Source organism: Anopheles stephensi, chromosome X (assembly GCF_013141755.1).
Source record: "Anopheles stephensi strain Indian chromosome X, UCI_ANSTEP_V1.0, whole genome shotgun sequence".
Classification (NCBI taxonomy): Eukaryota; Metazoa; Arthropoda; class Insecta; order Diptera; family Culicidae; genus Anopheles; species Anopheles stephensi.
In genome coordinates this window covers 3,192,462-3,215,091 of record NC_050201.1, presented here as the reverse complement: position 1 = coordinate 3,215,091, position 22,630 = coordinate 3,192,462, and the positions used below count along the sequence as shown (strand labels likewise).

The following is a 22,630-nucleotide window of genomic DNA, read 5'->3' as shown; positions in this document are numbered from 1 at the left end:
TTGGTCAACGGCAGTTTCCTCCCCGGAGCACCTTGCATAATTTTCCATATTCGCAAAGAATCGCGTACGGCTTGGGATATTCTTGAAGATGGTCTCACATGAGGTGAGGTCCTTGGTAGCTCATCTTTCTACCTGTACCTCACCGCACGCGCCGCAGTCTCGCCGGAATTTACTTCGGCGACGTGATGTGGTTTGATTTGATCGGTTGGCACGAAACCATGACCCTGGTGCCGGTAGTGCGTACGGTGCGAAGAGAAAACCTTTGCGGGAAACTGAACACTCACTTCCTTGTTGTGTGGGGCCCGGTTGCGTGGTGGTGGTTCCATTAGCCAATATTCAATAAAGCTATCAGCGCCAGTGGTTCGGCTCGGAGATCGGTACGATGAGATTCAATCGAATTTGGCACTCGTGTCCGTGTCGGCGGTGTTGGAAAAGTCGACAAGCTTGGTGCTTTGTGTGAGCGTTGCTGATGTGCATGTTTAATTATGTATGGCCTTCTTGTGGTTTGAGAAAGTGTTTCCTGCATGTTGAAGAAACAAAAAGTTTGCCCTAATTGTTTAGAAAATATCGAGACACAATTAGATGTGCCAATTTTGGTGTAGAACAAAAATCGAATAAAAGTTCTAAAACTAACAATCAACACTTGAAATAGTCACGTTTAAACACGTTGAATCCTGATTACCGCATGTCTGGAACTTCACAAACGTTTACATTTTTGATTGGCAGTTACAGCGTATGGCTTACAAAAGCAACACCAGAAACCCAGAATGAAATAAAAATCCATCAACGTACATAAGCGCCTCCGTGCTCCGGGCGGGCTGACATTGTTACCAGCGTGCGCTTAAATTTTACCAACAGAAATCACCGTGATAATCGTGATCCACGGGTACAGATCCGAGCAAGGATCATTGTTACCGAAGAACCGTTTTCCTTCCAGCGTCCCCCCGAAAACGGAGCTCGAGCGCTATTCAAACACGGGCGCGCGCGGAACGGGGGCTAAATATTTTGCCCATCAAACTTCCATCAATTCACCGACACCATCGTTCGTCCTTTAGCAACATGTTTCGTCTTTTATTATTATTACACTTTACTTTTTATTTGTCATCCTGCGCGGGCTGGTTGAGGGGGGGGAGGGGAGGAGCTGTGAACGTGAAGTGGGGGGACGATTCCGGAGATTCATCCGGAAACACTGATCGATGACTTGCGGAGGTTGTTACGTTTTTTTCTTCTTGTTGTTGCTGTTGAGCAGAGCTCTGCCACGGTTACAGTGTGACATCTTTCCAATATCGGTGTCACTTTCAAAGATTTTTTTTTCGCGACATCTAGACGAGTGAATCCTGGTGAAGTTATGGGGCGTGAAGACTTCATGATGCAACAAGACGAGAAAGAGTCCTGGTGAGGTTCCGGGGCGTGAAGACTTCATGATGTTCGTGATTAAATTGCAGATAAGCAAGACCTTCAAACCATCCCAAGGACACATCCTATCCTGATAGCTTCTCAGACTCACGAGCGTATGTAGAGTATAAAATGTATAACATTCATATACTTGAAGCTCTTAAGAAGGAAAATGCAAAATGTTGCTCCACAAACCACAGAAGAAAAGACACGACGCGTTTACCCAATGTACTTAGATGCTGTTTGTTGCATGTCGACCGACCGTTTTATGACGCCATCAAAAACGCTCTTCCACAAACAACCGGGCAGCACCCATCAATTGCATATTTCAATCACTCAAACTGGCTGGCGGTGCGAATGGGTTTCGCTTCATTTTCGCTCAAGATTTATAAATACGCTCCGACAGCGGAACGGAAGCTCGGGTATAATCCGGCTGATGGAGAAGGAGGCATCCATCATCTCGCGATCATTCGGCCCAGCTAAATCCAATCCAGCGTTAAAGGGGGGGGGGGAGAGGGGGGGGAGCGCATTGCAACAGGCAGCGGGGATCGTCGGCATCATTTACGCGTCCTTTACGCCCGGAAGTATACGCCCATACATGGATAGCCAAATCAAACAAACAAAACAAGCGCCCCTCCCCCCCGACCCTCCCCTCGATATCGCCCCGGCGACATTGCGACAAGAAAATCCCAAAACATCAATCAATCAGGTGGCATCAGGGAGTTGCGGAAGACCTCGTGGCAAGGTTGGGTCGAGGTGGTAGAGACGTTCCTCCGGGCGGTGGGTAAACGTGCCGGATTTCACTAGCCAGCATGTCGCCCGAAAAACGCCCACCAAACTCTACCACGAGACCTCGACGACTCGCCCCAAGGTTGAACGGAGGACGGTTCCCGAAACAATTCGTTCAAATCACGCGAAAAACACTTTGCGCGCCTAGCGCACGGACCGTGGTGGAGTGTGTGGCGGTATGTGGTGCACGAAAATAGAAAACCCGCCGTGTGTTTTTCCACCAGTTCCGGCCGAGATCCGAAAGATCTCACCGGTTTGGAACGTTGGCGTTTTGGTCTTTTGGTTCCAGAGCATGCAAAATCAAGAGCAGCCTCATGAATGGGAACTTTTTGGGGGTTTTTTGTTTGTTTTGTTCTTGCTTTGGGCAGGAAGTGAAAGAGACATCGCGTGATTGCGAGCATCGTGCGAAGTACAAGAGATGGCCACTTTTGGGCCCTGATTCTTACCGATTCGATAGCGGCGCCCAGCTTCGAAAACAAGAGCATCATTACGAAAATTGGGCGCCGTACGCATCCACCGATGTCTTCGGGAGGCTGCACAAGCGTTTGATCAAGGTCCGGACGTGATCAGGACAATCGTTTGCCGTTTGCCGTTCCTTAGGAACGCGTTTAACTGCATCACTAAGTGTGAGTCATCGAGACATGTTTCAGAACAACAGAATTAGCTTCCATGCCCAAGAAGCGATATCACTGAGCGTTTGGGAAGTTTTGTCCAGAAATTCTTAAAGCCTCTCCAAAATGTGAATCTCCCGGACATGTTCCTCAGCCTTCAGGGAAACCTCATAAATGGCTTCACACTGATATCCTCAAAATTCGAACCTCATCGACAGCTACCACCCGCACTTGCGCATATGTTGGCTACAGAATAGCACAGTTCCTTGGTGGCCTTTGCCTATCGTGTTGCAAGGGCGTGTTGGCACGGGTACTGTGCAATATGTACCAAACACCTGAGACACCCAAGGTGCCGCCCCCCCGGTTCGTTGACCAAATAAATCCGAAAATATAAAGACCACCGGAGTAGCAGCGCTGCACGCAACAAGACCACCGGACTGGGGACCTTTTTCGTGCGCTGTTGCAAGTAACGCAACAACAACAGGCAAAAAAAAGAAGAAGAAAAAAAGCTTTGTGCGTTTTTATTTTCACTCGCTTCTACTTTTGTTGGCAGCACTTCACGTTTTTCGCGTGCTTCTGGTGAGTAATAACTTCTTTGATTTTTGTTCACTTTTGGTCACATGGACATGGAATAGGTAGCGAGGTCTTGCGGCAGGCGTAAAACAACAGTAGTGCTGTAGGTGATTAGACATTCTATTTGTGAGAAAGGGTAGAACTTAGGGTGGGAGGTCTCAGTGGGAATGGAATTTCCTAAAAATATGTCCGATATGGAATTCTTACAGCGACTTAAGTCTCAACGCGATATATGTCAGTAGGCTGAAATATATTTCCTGGAGAGATACGTCCAAGGACTCCAACGTCCAAAAAATATTCAATCACATTTTTAACTTCCCAGCTACAGGATGTAGTAACCAAAAAAAAGATCTTCCCAGGAGGAGCCACCTGTTCCAGCAATATCTTCCTAAGCGCACAGGAGTCTTGCTCTAGCAACGATACTACCACTCACGCATTTCACCCTGAAGACAAGATCGTGTTTGCTGTGTGCTCAACGCTCAACGCTAAACTTCACATCAATTCACTTTATCCGCACGTTTTTGCACGCCAGTTTTCCCCTGTTTCAATATCATTTTCCAATATTCGACGCTCGGTTCTTGTGCCATTTTTTGACAAATGACTTCGGGTACACACGGGAGAGTGTGCAAAACACCCAACGCTCACTTTCAACATCGGAATCGGGACCGGTTGATGTCACCTACGCACCCATCTTGGGTGGTAATGTGAATCGAACTCCCACAAACGAGGGGAAAAAAAACCGGGAGCAGTTTTTTGCATGAAAGCCAGCGTAGAAAGTGTTAGGCCTGAACACGGTGAACGATTCTGGCCCTCGTTCGGCACACGGATCCACAAAGCCACGCATACAAAGGGCCTGGACGGCCAGAATCGTTTAATTTCCATTTGCGAAAGGTGAGCGAAAGAAAGCTGGGCAAAGGCAAAACAATGCGAGCGTCGCGGCCAACGCCATTTATCACGAAAAAACGGGCCTACACACCGTAGACAGTGAAATGCGCCGAGTGTTAGCCGGCGCGTACGACAGTGGGCTTAGTGCGAGAACCGAGAAAACCCCGTGCACCTGTTATCGGCAAACCAGGCAAACAGCAACAAAAAATGCTCCAAGAAAAGCCGGCCGTCTCAGTTCGCGATAAGCACTGCCTGCCAAGCAGCATGGCGGAACATGGCGCGATAAGAGGCAAAGCTAACCCCTTTTTTTTCTTGTTGGAGTTGGAAAGAGCGACATAACAGACAAACAGAACACTCGTCGGGTTTTTCGGGACAACGAGACCTGCCAGAATGGCGATATTTTGAAGATGAACCTTGGAGCTATAGGGCGAGAAAAAAAGGCGCTCAGTTCTCGTTTTCTCCAAGAAGGGAGAACAGTGGCGCACGAAACGAACGAAACTTCCCTTCGGTGGCTGATTTTTTGGGTCCATTCGTAATATTGTGAAATTGCGAAACCTAGAGGAGCTTGTCGAGAAGGACGTGCGAGGATAGTTTTGAAGAGTTTATTGGATTGCAAATCAGCTCAGGTTTAGGTTTGGCTTTGTAAGTAATTGCTGGTCAGACATATTTAAAACCAGTATCAAATCGCCTGTCGCCTTGCAGTGTCTCTCCGGGAACTTCCCGTAGACTTTCCACAAGAAACCATAAAATATTTGCGCCGAATTACATAACCGGCCACACACACACAAACATTAAACCAAAACTAAACTGTCCTCTTTCGAAAGGAAAGCCGAACCCCGTCCCAAACGGTTGCGTCCATTACTGTACGCTGTATCGCGCCCTAACAGGAAATGCTCGGCTTTCCCTGCCGTGACGAAAAAACCGGCCGCCCCACCTCAGCAAAGGAGGCTACCGTATAGCACCGAGCAGCAGTACTCCATACGAATGGAGTTTTTACGAGTCGTCACGATGACCCATGCTCGACCGGTACCGAACTGCATACACCGCACGGTGCCGTACGACAGGTGCCCCGAATATCTTGCCCACGCAACCCGCAACACGGGCAGGCAAATTAAGTTGAGATATTTACGGGCGACAACAGTGGCGAAGGCTTCGTCATACAAATATATCGTTTGCTTTGAGGCTTTGGAGGTTTTTCGGGCCGTAGGGTTGACTTAGATTCTTCAAGGTTTCCTCCTTTCCTCCTCCGTTCGATAGTGATCCAACCTGGTTGGTGTAGTGAAGAGGGAACTGCTCCGAGCAAAAGGGAAGGGGGGAATAGAATCGTTAACGTGGACTAAACTTACGCTGCAGGAAAATAGAATCGGAACCATGCGCTCGGGAGGCTTCCGGACCGGGCCTTGGCAGAAGCGGACAAAACCAGGGACATTGATGATGATGGTTATTAGCAAACTTTATTTTTGACCAGTCCATTACAACCGTTCGGAAGATTTGATGAGTTAGTGAAAATGGGGAAGATGGTAAAGCTGGGTATAACGTACGTACAACCGCTCACAGTCGCACACCTACACAAGTCCCTCCGAAACTACTGCCGGCAACGCACTGCGGGATTATACGCTAGGAAGCCATTGTTTTCCTTTACTGCTTGTTGGGAAGTTAAAGTGCCCCAGTTTTTTGTTTTATGCTGCTTCGCTTATGCTTCGCTCCTACGCTCTTCAACAAACTGTTCCCGGGCGTTTCCCTAACTGCCGATCGTCGATAACCGATGTCCCTTTAGCACATCAGTTGACCTAGGACCTAGGAGTGGCCGATGGCACCCTGATACTGATAATCGGTTTCGGACCTCGAGGGACCATCTCGGGCTCATTACTATTACTCAACATAACCTTGTCGGGGCAGAAAGCGTTTGCGTACCGGGGGGGCATCACCACTTCAAGTAGATTTAATTAAATTTAACGTAATTTAATTTTGACTCTCAACTGTCCCCATTAACCGAAAACATAACAAAAAAAAAACACCCACCCTTCAACTTCGAACAGACCTTCCAAAATCTGGCTCTACGGAGGACGTGTGCTCTTCTATCCGAAAGTCATCCTTGGTGAGTGAGTGTAAATTGAGGCGAAATTTTTTGACGTCTCGCCACCGAGGGCCACCATCCGAGGTTGCAGAAGGTTACAATTTTTAATTAGATTTTCTACAAACTTGCTCCCCTACCGGCGGTGGAGACACTAACGAGGCTCATGGTCCTGGTGATTAATAACATTCACACCCGAAAATGGGCATTCCTACTGCGTGGGCTTGCACGAAATTCTACCGGAAACACCTGCACCACGTTTGCAGAGATGGGAGAGAGCGAGAGAGAGCGAGAGCGAGATAGAACAGGGGTGCGAGTACTACGTCCAGAACTAGGTGTCACAAAAAATTCTCTGAAGTAATAGATATGACTTCCAATTACAGCTTCTAAACTCGCATACACAAACACATACAAAAGCACACTAACAGCACACTAGCATCCGATGCACCGATTCGGATGAGACGTCTAGCACTCTAGGAGTTGTAGTTGATGGACGTGCGATAGCGGCGCGTGTAGTACTTCAGCGTGCGACGGCTCTGGTACGGTGGCTCGACGGTGTTGGCCAACTCGGACGAAGTTGGCGGAAGATCGTCCGCATCCTCCTCCTTACCGTGAGCTGACGGTCCAGCGTTCGGCGATGCGTCCGGAGCCTTTGCCGAAGCGTCCTGCATAGCGCTGAACGAACGCTTGCCCGTCGGTGGACGACCTTGTGCGTTGCCGACCTTGGTGAGCACCACCTCCTCCACCACGCTGGACATGCTGACCAGATTACGACGCCCCGGTACACTGCGCCTAATCACCGTCTCACTCTGACCGGGTGCTGGCTGTTCGCTCTGCTTGCCAGGTTCCGCCATCATGTACCGTGCCCTCAGTACGTCACCGGATGCGGGCAGCAGTGAAGCACACAGGTTGTCCAGGAAGTTGTTACGTTCCAGCGCACGGCCACCACTCGGTACGGAGATGGATCGTCCCAGCTCACGCGCAGGTTTGCCTTGCGTACCTTCCGATCCCGATGTCCAGGAGGAGAGCGTTGACAGTGTCCCGGTCGAGCTGCCGGACGACGAGCGGTCAGGATTGAGAGTGTTGCTTTGCTGCGGTTGATCGTTGCCGTCCGCTGGCGCGTTGATTGTTCGCTGGAGCACTGCTGATGCACTCGCGTCGATCGTCCGTTCGTCAATGGTTTGGTCGGATGCTGGCTCGCACGTTCGGCCCACGGTAAACCCCCGGTCTCGATGCACCAGCGACGCTCGGAAGCGTTCGAGCGCAAGCGTATCCAGACCAACGCCGTCCGCCGAACAGCGCCTAGCCCGTCGCGTGGCCCACTGTCCCGAACTTGCTTGCACTTGCTCGGCACGGGAATGGATGCTGGATGAAGGTGCTGCTGATGCGCGACACGCCACATTCGGGATGGAAACGCGGCAGAAGGACATTCGTGCGGGGGGTGGGGGGAGGTTTTTGGGCGGGGTTGCAAAGCATGGGGGTTTTGGTGTCCATGTGACGGGAAGGGTGTCATAATAAAAGAAGAAAGAGAGAATGAAAGGTAAAATAACACCGAGAGGGACGTTTTTTTTTTGCTGCTGCTACCACATTACACAAACACACACATACACACATGCGCGTTAGTGCATTCGGCTTGCAGGGGGGAAAAAAAGGGTTTTAGGTCAATTATTTAGATAAGACGGAAAGCGGGAAGTGGGCAGGCATGGGATGGGAGCGATCGATCACTTGCGTACTTGCGTACAGGTGGTGCAAGTGTGCAATCCGCAACACGTAAATAATTCCAAATTATCACGCTTCATACCGCACCCGCAAAACATCGCAAACCGAACGATCGAGGGAAAACTTAAAGGGAGGAGGGGGTGGGGGGTGTTTGAAAAAAGTATATACAATTATAGCACGCTTTTACTTGCGCCGATCGGTCGCAGTCGGGTTAGAAAGTTTTCAAGGGCAGAAAGTTGGGTAAAAACTTTAACAGTACAATTCTCTGTTCCCCGGTCCAGATGTCAGGCAAAAAGTCTCCGGCCTTCCGCGCCATGTGGAGTTGGTTGGCTAAGCAATATTTATAGCACGGAGTATTCGCGAACTTTCACAGCAAATTTTGAGCCTTCAGTCCAGATGTCAAGTAAGAGGCGTCGAAATTTTGTGTCAACTCAAATCATTCTAGTCGCTTGCCGAAATATCTTCTTGTTGCAAAGGAAGGGATATAAGATTTTTTTTATAGCACAGTATGTTGGTATTCAGTATTCACCTCAAATGTTGAGTTAAAGTCATCAAGATTTTTTACGTCATCCCTAATCTCTCTCTCTCTCTAATCATTTGCATCGATAGAGTCAAAGGGATCAGAATTGATTTATAGCATAGAATATTCAGATAGCAATACGGACAGGCCGTTCTTCATGAAAAAAAAATTCAGGTGTCAAGTGCAAGACTGCTACCTTCCAGACGGACACTCATCGCAATCCAATCCCTTATGCGGATTTATCATAACTGCAACGTCTTCAGCCCAGATGGCGAGTGAAAGTCTCCTACCTTTCACATTATCTCACAGCAATACAATCACTTGCGCCGATAGCATTGGATGGATTAGAAAGTTCCAAAAAGCACAGCAAGTGTGCCAACTTTAAAAGTAAAATTTTCCGTTTAAAGCTCCCGATGGGAAGTAAAAGTTTCCAACCTCAGGTGCGCCGTTAGACAGTAGGTTGGTTAGGCACTATTTATAGCACAGAGAAATTCAGCTTCAAAACATTCGTTTTCATTACAGATTAGAATATTTCTATTTTCCGCGTCATTCCAACTCAATCCAGTAACCCTTGCCGGAAGAGTAGTAACAGGTCGTTAGGTCGAAGAAGAGGAAGAAGGTTAAGTAAAAGTGTCATATCGTTCACGACATCACAACTCACTCCAGTTTCTTGAGCTGGTCGAGTCGGTGAGATTAGAATTTCGACAATTTAATTCTTGGATTCAAACATTCAGACATTCATCTCAACTCAATCCATTTAATCGCTCCAATATCCATGAACTTCAAGGCACAAAGCCATCAATAAAGATTGCCCATCCAAATCAATCGATGCGATGCCCTTGATCGCCTGTACTACGATCATGACTCGATGACCAAATATGTCCATCGGGGCACGATCAACCGTTCCCGCGTCCCGCCAATCCCTAAACATTTGGCAAAGGATTCCGAGGATTGATGCGTTAAACCGTGCACAATTAGCACCCACTTGCGAGTGCACTTTGGAATGCCAACAGGCCAATAAAAGCTAGTGTTTGTGTAAGCAACCATCCCTTGTTCGTACATTTATATGATGCCGGGCAGGGTAGATATCATTTTTTGCACTGCCCTTCCCAGTGCACAAAACCCGTATTTATCTTGTCAGTGGAGAGAGAGAGAGAGAGAGAGAGAGAGAGAGAGCACTCGGGAAGACGAAAATGGAATCATTAACGCCATGCTTCAGGGCACCGTGTTTGCCTGTCCCGTGTTGGATTATGATCATAGTGCTAATGCATTTTTGCAATGCTCGCTCTCTCTCTCTCACTCGTTCTCCCGTAGGGCATCTCTTTCTGTCCGATATGTTAAGATGATGCACTTTCTTGAGGCAGTCCGGACCAGACCAAGCCCATGTGTTTGTTGATGGAAAAGATTTTGATCGTTTCGAAGCGCCGGGATTAAAGCTTCTTTGATTTTATTTTGTACAAACACACACACACGCGCAAAATGAAACGGTTTTTATATCTTGCCCTTCCCATGTGGCTCGCTCGACATTAGGCAACATTCCTTAAGCTGCTACAAATATGATTATTTACGATATCCCACCCAAGAATCACACACACTCAAACTGTTGGTGGTATTAAACATTTGCTTAACATTCTTTGCCTAGCGTCAAGGAAGTCATGGGCGCGATCGCGAGCTGGTAGCTAGAGGTGCAGTTTTTTTATTGCGAGGTCGTTTCCAACTTAATCCGACCATTCCTTCGAATGGGGTTGGCGGGTTTTAAATGCATTTTATTATGAAGTTTTATAGCTAGTTTTGCTTGACCGATTTACATAAAACAAACCACTCGAAACCGCACGGCCACTTCATCCCGTGTGAATGTCGCATTGCGTTAACAGAGCTTCAGTTGGGATTTTTTTTTTAAAAGTTCAACAAAATATTACATCCTTTTTGATGCAATTGAATGCTTTTGAGTTATTTTGGCAAAAAACGATCACACACACACGCTCATTGGAGGACATTGGAAAAAAGGTACAAACAAGAAGGGATTAAAAATTAAATTGCCCAGTAGCAGTTCCAGTGACAATGAGCTCATTATAGTGCAGTTTTTTTTCCCGGTGCAAGCAAGAAGAAGAAGCAAAGGGCATACCTATTGGCATACGCACGACCACCTACCGGTTGTTCGCATTTTAAATTACATTTCAATTCATTAAGCTTGAAACTTTATGTTCGCATTACTCGATTGTGACAAATTATTTCTTCCGTCAGCCAAGAGTTACTTATATCTGTTTTTTATGTCTTATGTATATTATAAGCGTGTATTACATTTGCGTCCTTGAACACAAAAGAGCCTTAGTGTTTTTTTCATTTATAGTAAACTATTAGAATATTTTGTATGCAATATGATATTTACTCTTAAAAAATCGAACCTTCACCATCACCACTGACAGCTTATTTGAGTAGTTATCTTTAAATAGCCATTCAAATTAATTATTTAGATAATTATTTAGCCAAAAATTCTTACGAAAAAGCGTAAAAAATACGACAAAAATATTTACGGTTGATGACATGAATTATGAGCATGATAATTTATTGTGAGCAATTCAGGAGAGGTTATCCTCAAAAATTATGCAAAAAAGTAACTAAAAAGTTTTGAACCTTTATGGGCAGCAGCTCACTTTTTCGATCGTCACAACCCAATTTGTTAATATTTGTAGTCATACAGTTTAAAATTTACTAAAAAATAAATTGTATGAAAGTGTCATAACTAGTAACAAGATAAATGATATCGATTGGAGCTGCAACCCGATTTTATTTTATTTTTTTTACACACTTTCCCTAAACCGTAATCATCACTTTAACAGCTAGGGTTGTATGGGACTTAACGAAAGTAAAAGCTTGACGAAAGTTTGAAGTTCTCTAACGCGACCCCATAATACCCATACCGTTCGAGAGTTTGTCGATTAGAAAACCGTAATCATTTTTTTTTCTAGAGCAATCAGAAATATAGTTAAAAAAGTTTTTTTTTAAATAATTCCTCCCAACCGAAAATGGTAGTTAGGAAGTGATTAAATTAATCTACGACAGCTGTACAGCAGTTTCATCAAGGGAAGTGTTGTGTTCCGAGATGCCAGCATGACGACGAACTGATGATGATGACGCGGTTGGTCACACAGGTGTACGGCTGCCTCTGTGTGTGCGTGTGTGTATTTAGTTGCAGTGAGCTTATTGCGGGAGCACTATGGCAAAATAGTATCAAATTTCGCTGCGTCAAACACGGTATCTAACTAGAACGAGCGAACGCGCGAGCATAGCGAGTGAGCAGTAATTTCAAAATTAGCTATTTCAATTGCTACTCATACCCCCCCTCGCCCCCACCATCACCTTCCTAATGCTCTTCTCCACCTGCACCCATGGGTCGGCTTTGCTGACGACTGCAAAGCGGAGCCGGTACGGATGGCGCAATGGCGGCCGGTTTTTCATGCGGTTGATTATAAAATTGTTTTTCCAACGTCGGTTTGTGCAGTTGTTTGTACGATAGTTTGTTGCGATAAAACTTTTACCCGTCCGAAGAACTAGTGCGGTTGATTAAATGCGTGACAAAAAAATGTGGTCATGGTAAGAGGAATATTTCCTCCAGTTGTTACGTTGGGGCTTTTTATTGGTGTAACGTACATGTGTGTTTACATGTGTTTTATCGGAATTAGATTTTGGCTCGCAAATGTAAATACGCCCGCGACTGTATGATCATAATTACTGTTGAATGGAAAACAGTTGAAACCATAATTAGTTACTTGTGAGCGAGTGGGTTTTTCGGGGAACGGCGAACGCATTTTGGGTGTGATAATAGTCACAAATGGATTGCTAATAATGGGAGGACCCATGCAACACGTGAGGGTGAAGGGCTCTTTGTCTATCCCCAAGGGAATGATCCAGTTGAAATTCTCCTCATTTCCTGTCGCTCATGCAGGGTATCGCCGCGACTCGATGAGGTGGAAATTTCAGGAAGACCAACTTCTATTCTTCAGCGTTCTTGCAAGCGGTTATGAGTGGTTATCTATCCTAGGTGGCAGAAGCTTATCAAAGGATCAATCAGGCGACACGAATCCTCGAGTAGAAGATCAGGAAATCACACCTTTGAAGTCCCTCTGGGATGTCTTAGAAGATTAGAACTTCAAGTGAACTTCCAAGGGCAGTCCAGCATTTCACCTCTCTTGTGCCATAGCTGGAATGGAGAATTTATGGAGGTATAGAAAATTTGTAACCCCAGACTCCACAAAAGCCTCTGAGAACGTGGAGTCAGTGGAAAATACGTTGTAGAATTTGAGAGAGATATTATTTTTACCAGTCTACATTGAGATGGTCATATCAAAGGAATGACGTTGGAGGAGCCAGTCTGCTAGAGTCTTATTAGGCCGTCCACACGGACAGGAGTTAATGGTCGGGATATTGGATTCGAGAATTTTCGATGTCGAATTCTTACAGGACCTTCATCTCGCCATATACAGGATTTCCTACCAGTAATCTTAGGTCAAAATCGCTCAAAGTTGTCAAAGCCTTAGACGAAGATTACTGCTCTACAAAATTATGAATAATTGTTTCGTGAGAGTCTAACTGATGCCTATCATTTTTCCAACCTTCTAAAGAATCACCGGGACACCCATTATTGCATCAATGTTCTGGATACTTCATCAGAACTATTTTCTTTTGTATAAAGTCCTTCAAATGACGCAGACAAACTGCTTGGTCGGGGTTTCAAAAACACCCTTCAGTCTTCAAAAACACTTTGCCCCACTTATTGTCAGTTTTGGAAGGTTTTTTTGAATAAAAAAACCCGAGTTGAAAGCTACTTTTGAATTGTACAAGGTTTTGTTGTTGAATCATCCAAACTAAAGCACTTGCTAAATGACGCAGACAATTGATTTGAAGCGATAAAAAATAATCAACACTGCCATTAAAATGACCCAACCCGACCCCGACCAAGCATTACTATCTACATGAGTCGAGAAAAGCATTAGACACTGCTATTTTGTTAAACGCTTTTGAATGGTTTTTAACAGCAACCCGTCATTGTTTTAATAAATTTTAAAACCATTTAGCCAGCAATAAAAGTGTGCGTTTACATCATTAGCGTTCACAATTAACTGAATATTAAATATTTTATTGTTATCGGTTCGGTTTTCGCGAGTCGTAATGAGCTCATTACATGCAATTGACAGGCGGTCGTAATTGAATATCTCATTCAATTTTATTTGCCCATCAGTAATAGCGTGTGTGAATCATTATTGTTTTCCGGGTATTGCAAATAGTTTGAACGATAACCCGTTGTTAAAAAATCATTTCAATATTAAAAAGATTCCATACGGTTTAGTCACTGAAACCTTCCAAGTACAACGCAACCGGTAAGAGAAAAAACACCTACAGACACAAGCGCACACACACTACCACAAATAACATCGCCACGCTCCATTAGCAGGTTGGGGGAAGGTGGGGGTGGAGTGTGTAATTGATATTTAAATTACATGTCATTTTTACAGCGCCACATCCCCCATTAGCACTTTTGTTCGGGTCGGTTCTCTTGGCAAAGAACAGGAAGTACATAATCGAACACAGCCGAAGAAAAAGGTGATGAAATTCTGGAAGGAACGTGGTATGACTTTAACAGGCAACAGTAAATTACAACGCCGTCAGAACATTGCAAGCCGATTAAGCTGTCAACGGTTTATAATACGCTAAAGAGGATTTTGCACAAAAAACTACTGATACTTTATGACACAGAGCGCAAAGCATGCAATCATATCCGGCTTTACAATTAATCGAATTCGAATGAACCTTTATTTACAATCGAGCTGAAATGGGGAATAAAATACGGCGTGATGGCGTTACCCGGAAGTAACGATACACTTTTATCACGCAACAGAAGGTCAGACAACATCGTATGAAAAATTAAAGTAACCCTTTCCCAGGTACCAGCATACGGTTATTCGGGAAGGGAGTAGCTCACGAGGTAGACCTATCATAGACCAAGGAATTGTTGCCGACGTTGATTCACTGTAAGTCATTCTAGAGTCCAGAGTTCAATTCTTATGATCTCCTATGTAGCAGAAGCTTACCCAAGAATCGCCAAGCGGCCTTCGATACCTCTGATAGCTCCGAAGGGGCGGTCAGGTGGCCGAGGCGACAGCGGCACCAATCTTCACACAACGGAACTGGGGTTCAAATCCCATCTGAGCCGTTCCCCTATCAGACTGAATGGCAGTCAAGACCTAAGATTTCGGTAGACCAAGAGTGAAGAATACCTCCGAAAGATCGGGACTACCTTTGAAGTCGCCCAAACACTTCAACCTATATTTAGGTTATGAGTCAGCACCGACAGCAATATAGATGTTGAGATACGCTCCAGAACAACCTTTCCACACACCAGTAGCGACGAATGAAGCTGGGACTGTGTAGAACAAAACCCGTTCGGAGACTGTCTTCCTATCCAACTACTGGTAAAAAATAAGTCCCGGAAACCGGAAATGGCAGGCCAAGGCCGGATAATACAGAACTCGATAATAGGCTTTTAGATTTTTTTCAGGCAGTCCGGTGGTAGATGTGACAACGGCGACGTTCTTCACACGGCAGGACCAGGGTTCAAGACCATTCCCCCGTAGTGAGGACTGACTATCCAACTATGCGGTATCATTAAGTCTAGTAACCCAAAATGGCAGGCATGACCTAAAAGGTCGTTATGCCAACAAAGAAGAAGAAGATATAGTTGGTAGCAACGTCAGTTGCTGAGAGGAAGCGATTGGCATCAAATCTCATCCAAACCGTCTCCCTATACGCAGCACAGACTACTATCCCGCTATGAGTAATATAAATCAAAGACCTGATGAAGTTTTTGCTCTAAAGAATGCGAACTACCGAGGTTGAATCACAGGTGTTAAAGGCTCTGATTTTATGTTCTTTGTGGGGCATATCAATAGTTTCTCCCGAGAACCTAACAGATAACCCTACCTTATGTATCTCGCTCCGGTAAGCTTCCTTACCGCACAGCACCGTTTGATGGTCGTCCGGGCAGATCAGCACAAACTGTTGTGGAGACCTGACCTGTTTGCCTATGTTTGCTAGTTGCTGTTTGATGGACGACCCTTGCCAAACGTCCACTATCGACCGAGAGTCTCTGTGGTCGTTGACTGTATATTGTGTGGATAAAATTTCTTTCGAACCCGGTATACCATCAATTAAACTCCATGTGTCACACGCACCTCTTTTTTTTTGGTCGATGAGAGATTTCGCAAATTAACGCTTCTTCATTAGCGATATACCCGACACACACAAACGCACGCACACGATACCAACAAACACAAATTTGCACGACACACGACGATCACTGCGATGCGGTCAGGCAGAATCCGATCAGCAGATCAAAACTGGAGTGATAGTGCCGGTAGGCCGAATGCGTGACAGATAACGCGTAGCACGGCCGGCCCAGAGCACATTAGCGAGACGCACCGAGAGCAAGATAAACGAGATCTGACTGAACAGTTCATTCCGCATGCATGAGAATGCATCTACCACGGCTAGGCGCTATTAAAGACACTCTTTATCACCACATTAAAACACGCACACACACGCAGACCCTCAAGCAAGTACTCAATGACACATTGGACACGGTGAAAGGAAACAAACAAACGAAAAGGAGGGGGGAGGGGGGGTGCAAAATACTTTTAATGCCACCGTTTTTTTTTTTCACTGCACCGGTATCACACGCGAAACCGTCGATGTTTCCACACACACGCGTGGAAAATCTCGCCCAGGGAAACCGTCGGGAAGCGACCGGACCGGAACCATCCAAGATGCGTCACTAACGCTAGCAAACAAACTGACGCTACCAGCCGTCCGGCAAGCCCAATCGAGCGGCCTGTCGGGCTGTCGTGTACTCACACAGCCAGAACATTAAAAACCCGAGCCCCGATTGTCTCATCCCAACGCGACCACGAGGTTACTACCGTGTCCGGACCGTGTGCCTCGGTGAGCGTGAGCAGGACAGTGCGATGCTAACCGATTGGGTGTTGCTGTGTGTGAGCGCGGGTGACACATTCTACCGATTGCCTGTTCGCACCTGTACGTTCCAGTACCGCGGTAGGTTCGGTTCGGTTATGATCTAACTTGGGTATGGAGTTTTAGATCGGTTTGCGGCACAATTTTAGATCCAGCACCACCGCGCGTACTACTGCTGAGGGAGAAAAGCCTTTTCTGTTTCGTTTGCTGGTACGCAAGCGTCCCGAGCGTCGGTGTTTCCGGTCCGGTGCCGAGCCCAACGAATGGTAGAATCAAAACAAAACGGCTCGATAAACAATCGCCACCACCATTTTTTTTCGTTGGTGCTGCGTAAGACTGTTTGGGCTAGGCGGTGCAGCGCCACCAGTACCCTTCACCAACACCGCAACCTCCTGTGTGTGTGTGTGCTCGTTATCCTGCGAACATGTTCACTTTGCCGATGAACAACACGCACAATGTTGTTGCTTGTGGCATTGGACTTCCTTTAGCAACCCCCCCCCCCCTCTCCCCCAACTAAAACTCCACGTCATGCACCAACCCACAACGAAGTCTCCGTACCTAGTGCCACCTGTTCCCGGAAATGGGAATGATGGCAGAATCAGCATGATGAAGAATAGACGCACCTTGCATCCCTGTATGACCGTCAGCAGAAACCGCACAATATGGCTTGTACGTAACGGGAGACTCCCATCCCCAGCCTTCTGTAACGCTTGGGCGATCAACCGTAACGCATCACAAGCGTCATTCTGTGTGAGGTTGCCGACAAAATACCGATTTCCATTCCACCACCGCTTGTTGTACCTCCCGACACTTCAACTCTTGCCCCTCGTAAGCATCACCCTATAGAGCACCCTGGATATCGAGCAGTCTAACACCCTCACTCCATTCCAGCTTTGAATCATCTGTTACAGTTTTAATTATACTTTATCTTCCGCCCTAGACCTCCACACAGACATTCCATTCACAAAATACTACTTCGCATAAAAGCTTTTGTTACAGCGCACCACTATTAGTCACGACACGAGTCATCCAAGAGACAGAGAGGGTAAGGTGCTAGCTACATCTACGGTTTGACAAGTGAAGGAGTACGGAAACACTTACCGTTACTGATCGCTGCACGGGAACCGTTGTCTGGATCTTTCGTGCGGTGACCCGTTCGGCCTCGGCGCTTCTGCGAACCAGATCGGGAGGAACTTCCGGTACGCTGGTCCCGTCTTCTAGCATCATGCTCCGTGTCCGACGTGGAGGAGCTGGATGCTGAGCGACGCCCGTTTCGTCGCGTGTACGGATCCGTGGGCGAGTGATTCCGTCCTGACGATATCGATCGACGATGGGGCGAGGTGATGCTACCGCCCACACTGACACTACGCCTTGAGCGACGCTTCCGGTGCGAAGTTCCACCATTCTGGTGAGCAGCGAACCCATTCACCGGTTCCACCACATCCGGAGGTTCCGAGATGCGTATGCTTGGTGCCTCACGGGGTTCCTCTTCGGTTTGCAGATCGTGCGATAGCATGACGCGCGACAGGAGACCATCGATGTGATTGATTTCGCGCTCGTACCGGAACCGTTCCATCTCACCACTGTCCATGGGACGTGGACGATCGGTCTGTTCGTCTAGCTCCACCAGCCGGTCCGTGTCCTGGGATGGTGCGAGCTGTCCGTTTTCGCGCTGTCGCCTTCTTAAGCTACGCTGCGTGTGGAAGCTCTCCTCGCGCACCATCAGCGTGCCAATGTTGCTGCGCACGAGCTTGTAGATTTTGGGCCGTGGTTTGATAGGTGTGGTTGATGGATCGGGCGGCATCTCTTCGATCGTTACACCGCTGTCGGGTTCGGCCTCCTGGGGATCGTTCGTTGGCAGTGCGAGCTGTGGAACGGGTGGCAGTACCAGCGGTAAGTCTCGTGCGTCTTCCTCCTCGGTCGAGCTACGGCCGTAGAACTCGCTGATACGTTCCAGAATCGAGCTAGACCGGCTGGCTAACGAGCGGCGTGATCTGCGCCGCACGATCGGTGGCGCTTCCGGCACCCCAATAGCATTAGCCGATTTGCTCTTCTGCAGCGATCCTCGACCATCGTCCGTGTCTCCATTGAGCAGCCTATACTGTGAACCACTCGTCGACAACTTGTGGCCGAGACCTTTGTTTTGCAGTTGATTGAAGATGTCCGCTAGCGAGTCACCGGATGTGGATAGCTTCTCCTTCACCAAGGATGTGCGTGAACGTCGATAGCGTCCCTGCCGGGAGTCCAGTTCCCGCGAGCTGCTACTACTCTGCATCAGCCCCGATTGATCGGCTACTCCTCGCCCAGCGTCCGAACAATCCGATCGGATGACGCAGTCCGGTCGATCGACTTCCACCATCAGCTCACCGCTAACGCCATCAAACAGCTGTATCTTCGGGAAGCTTATGTTGGGCGAGGAACTTGAAGTTGTGAGCTCCCATTTCCAGCCGTTCGGTTTCTTCAGCGCCAACCGGAGCAGATTGTTGGCGCCGAGCAGATTGTTGTTGTTCACATCACAGGACGTCTCCTCACTAGCCGTGCTGGCAATGCTGTGTCGGTAAGACATCATTGCCGGGCAGCCAACCCGAATATCCACAAGCAATAATTTTGTCCTTCCGGTTTGTGAAGTGTTCAGCCGGTTCAGCCGGTTCAGCACTGAGGTAGTAAATGCAGCACCATAATATCGGTAAGCCGGATTAAATAAACACTGCACATTACACAAGGGTTGTGAGTATAGCATCGGGCGTGCATGCCGTTCTGAATCTTGCTCCCTCCTTGACGAGGGGTGTGAGGTCTCCGATGGCTTCGTGAACAGAAGCCAAACCAACCGCCATCGCAAGAGCGATCGACGAAGCCTCCCTGCAGCATAATGATCCCACACGTTATAGGTCGTTATACTTTTACGAGCGCGCACACGATCATCCGCCAGCTGGCTGCCACCGGTTGCTGTCTCGACGACCGGCCTTGCTATCTGTGCGACGAAACCGGCCTATTAATAGCCTGACCGCGTGGCTTACCAACGTGGTGCGCGACGAAAGCGAGAGTGATGCTGACGGTGACCTGCATGTGTGTGTGTCGCATGACGTCGTCACAGATGCGTGCTCAGACGCGAGTTCCCGTAGGGGCGATTGAAAATTCCACACCTCAACCGGATCAGACAGATGGGAGGGAACAACATCAAAGTACGGCTCGATATACTCGAGACAAGGTCAAAGGCAATATGTGGGCACGATCGGCTGGACGAATATTGATTATTTTGTTTCCAAACAGCATTCCGCGCCGAGATGGGCATAACTGTTGGATGTCAAAACAGGGAGCAGAAATCGGATGGCCACCTTACCGAGCACGAACGTGTCAACAGCCATCAATCGTTACGGATGCCATTCTGCGGACGTCAGTAAGTGTGAAAGGTAGTATATATATCGATGTCAGATAAACATCTAGAAGCACCGATTCCGCCCGAAAGTAAACAATCGGCCACGCAAAGGCATCACCGACAGCACGCAGCGTTGTTTGCTGGTGTTGGACGAGCGAGTGGCACCAAAGCGGCTGACATCTTCCCAAGGTCACTCATATTTCTGCTCCCCGTACCTGTCGTGTAAAGTATTCGCGAGGCCATCACCTTGACGAACGAATGGGGAAACCGCGGACATTTGTCCCAACCCAGGGCACCTGGACCTGGTGGGCCATCCGAAAATAGCTCACTAAATTATTATTATCCTTAAACCCACTTTCGCCATGGCGAGGCGAGTCGGCGACGCACATGCTTTATGAACTGGCGTCATCGCGCAGGTAGTGCTCGAGGGTGATAACTCACTAGCGGCTCACACGCGGCCACAAAAACCTCTGTTAGCAACAGTGCAACTTCCTGCCAACGGCAAAGAAAGGACCAAGCTGCCTCAATTCATTCACTGCTTTTGCAAACAAAAAAAAAATGGCGACGGTCTTACCCGCCGCTCGCGTCCTCTGCAGCCGGCTTGCGGGCCAGTTTTTGGGGGGGGGCAAAACTATTTTTACCCCCAAAACAACACATTAAAAATCCTGAGATAGCGCATCATGCATCGCACGAGGTTCGGCCCATCGTGATGCTCTCTGCATCTCTCGCCGCTCATCGGGTGTGTAAAGCTTTCTAATTGATTGCTGCTGACATGGCCTGTAGAGGAGGTCGTCTATATGCTGCTCTATGTCGGTCAAGAGAACACGTCACAAACACACACCAAGCCGGAGCAGAGATTCAGAACGCATCCTACTAGACTATAGTCACAACTAGTCGCTTCGCCCTCTTCACGTATCGTCATCACTATCACGATCGACCAGGCTACTAGCACCGAAGCCTACCGGAAGCCTCACAGCCGGAGCGGAGTAACGCACACCCGTTTGCGGATCGACATCGGTCGCTCACCGTACACGGCACGTTCGATTTTACGACTGACCGACGTGCAGAGATGCCGCACCGTACGAGAAAAAATCTGCCCCAGGTCAGGTTAGAGCGGGATGGTCCGATCGCGCCGTCGAGCCGTCCGACCGGGACGCAGTGCGTTATGGGTGCGCGAGCTGCGCAAGACGTGTGACGTGCGAGGCCGGGACATAATAATCTGCTGGCAGCGCGTGTACAATGTTGCCGGGATAAATAAGCAAAACAAAAAGGGCATTCCTTTTCGGAATCTCCCACACACGCGCGCACGCATTACGGTACATAAACAAGAGAGCACAGCCAGACAGACGAGCGAGAAGCGTGCAGATCCAGAAGAAGCGCACCGGTGATGATGCGTGAGATGGGGAGCAAACGGAGGTGGGCAAAGAAAACGCCCCAAGGACAAGGTGAGCGAAGGGAATCCTTGGCGGTCAATGTGAAGAGCATATGAAGATGCATGCAGCCGTGCACGGTTGCGCATGACGATTGCATATTTAGTATTATTGGACCCCATGTGCATGTGCTCTTTACTCCGTTACTGCGAACGTGTTTGTTCAGGGGGCAAGGCCTACGCAGCGACGGCACCAGGATTTTGTCGGCAAAATTATGCGCTGTGACGTCACTGCGGATGGGTGAAGAACGAAAGCGAGATAAGGTGGAGCATACAGCAAGCATTACTAATTAGGACACCAAGATGGAGGTACAGTACTTCAGTAATATCTTAACTAGAGTGAAGCATCTCCTGTTCTAGATCTAAGTAACTCTAGTTAAGCGAACATGACTCTAGAATTGAGAGAAATGGCAAGAGTTCCAAGATTCAATCAGGACTCCTACTTCCGCTTCATTGGCTCTGCAACTTCGAGATCTCTTGGCCAGCCGTTTCCAGCTTTCCGGGACTTAATACATCCCCGTCCGGATGCGATTTGATCTTCGGTCTTGCAGTGTGAAGACGGGCCCCGCCGTCCCGGAATCCTCCATATTGATATCGCATCAGCCGAATAGTTAAAGAGGTATAGTAGTTCTTGGGATAGTCACTACTCCCTTCACCCAAAACTAACTAGACCCAAGAAGTGGAAGAAATGGCGAAAGTTCCATGATTCAATCAGGAGATTCCTGCACACCAGCTAATTTGATGGGCTAAATGTGATAGCACGGTGAGGCTCGCCCACCTGACCGACATCATACCGACCAACCATCCAGACCCCAGCCGCACAACCGATACTGGCGCTTTACATTTAATCCACCGTCGTTCATTAAGGTTAGTTACTACTAAGTGTAAATATGGTCGCACTGTAAAATCGTTCTTTAATGTCTAATGGACGCAAACACCCGCCCACGGGAAAGCAAACCCCCATCCGGCGTAGCGAGAGTGATGGCGCAAGATCTGTTTAAATACGCCAGTGTTCTACCAACTGTTGTACCTCGAACTCCACTGTCCACCGGAAGGAGGAACATCTCCTCCGGGAAGAAGAGAAGCTGCAGCAAAAAAAAAAATACGAAACCCCGGTGTAACAGCTGTACCGAGGCAGCGCTCAGGGATTATTCGCTATTCTTTGGCGTGCTCGCTGGTCTGTGTGCTTAAAACCAAGGATAATGTAAGCCATCGCCAACGCATCGACATCGAA

General features: G+C 47.8%; 2 protein-coding genes across 5 annotated transcripts in view; both read right to left on the bottom strand.

Annotated features, from left to right (window-relative positions):
• Positions 1 to 21,015, bottom strand: part of LOC118504268 — a 110,251-nt gene extending 89,236 nt beyond the window's left edge. For 3 of the 4 annotated variants that reach the window (XM_036038504.1, XM_036038524.1, XM_036038535.1), the window contains exons 1-2: positions 20,930 to 21,007; positions 17,693 to 19,277 (exon numbers count right to left, since the gene is read on the bottom strand). In XM_036038504.1, coding sequence (XP_035894397.1) covers positions 17,693 to 19,160 — 1,468 coding nt within the window. In that variant the 5' untranslated portion in view covers positions 19,161 to 19,277; positions 20,930 to 21,007. Of the gene's footprint in view, positions 1 to 17,692; positions 19,299 to 20,929 lie in introns of all 4 variants that reach the window. The other variant, XM_036038513.1, reaches the window with a different exon arrangement.
• LOC118504298 lies at positions 5,686 to 14,086 on the bottom strand. The gene is made up of 2 exons (XM_036038597.1): positions 14,065 to 14,086; positions 5,686 to 7,708 (listed from the first exon to the last, which is right to left on the bottom strand). Exons 1-2 carry the CDS (start codon positions 14,069 to 14,071, stop codon positions 6,801 to 6,803), a joined length of 915 nt encoding a protein of 304 aa, XP_035894490.1. The 5' UTR covers positions 14,072 to 14,086; the 3' UTR covers positions 5,686 to 6,800.
• Positions 21,016 to 22,630: the final 1,615 nt, after the last annotated feature.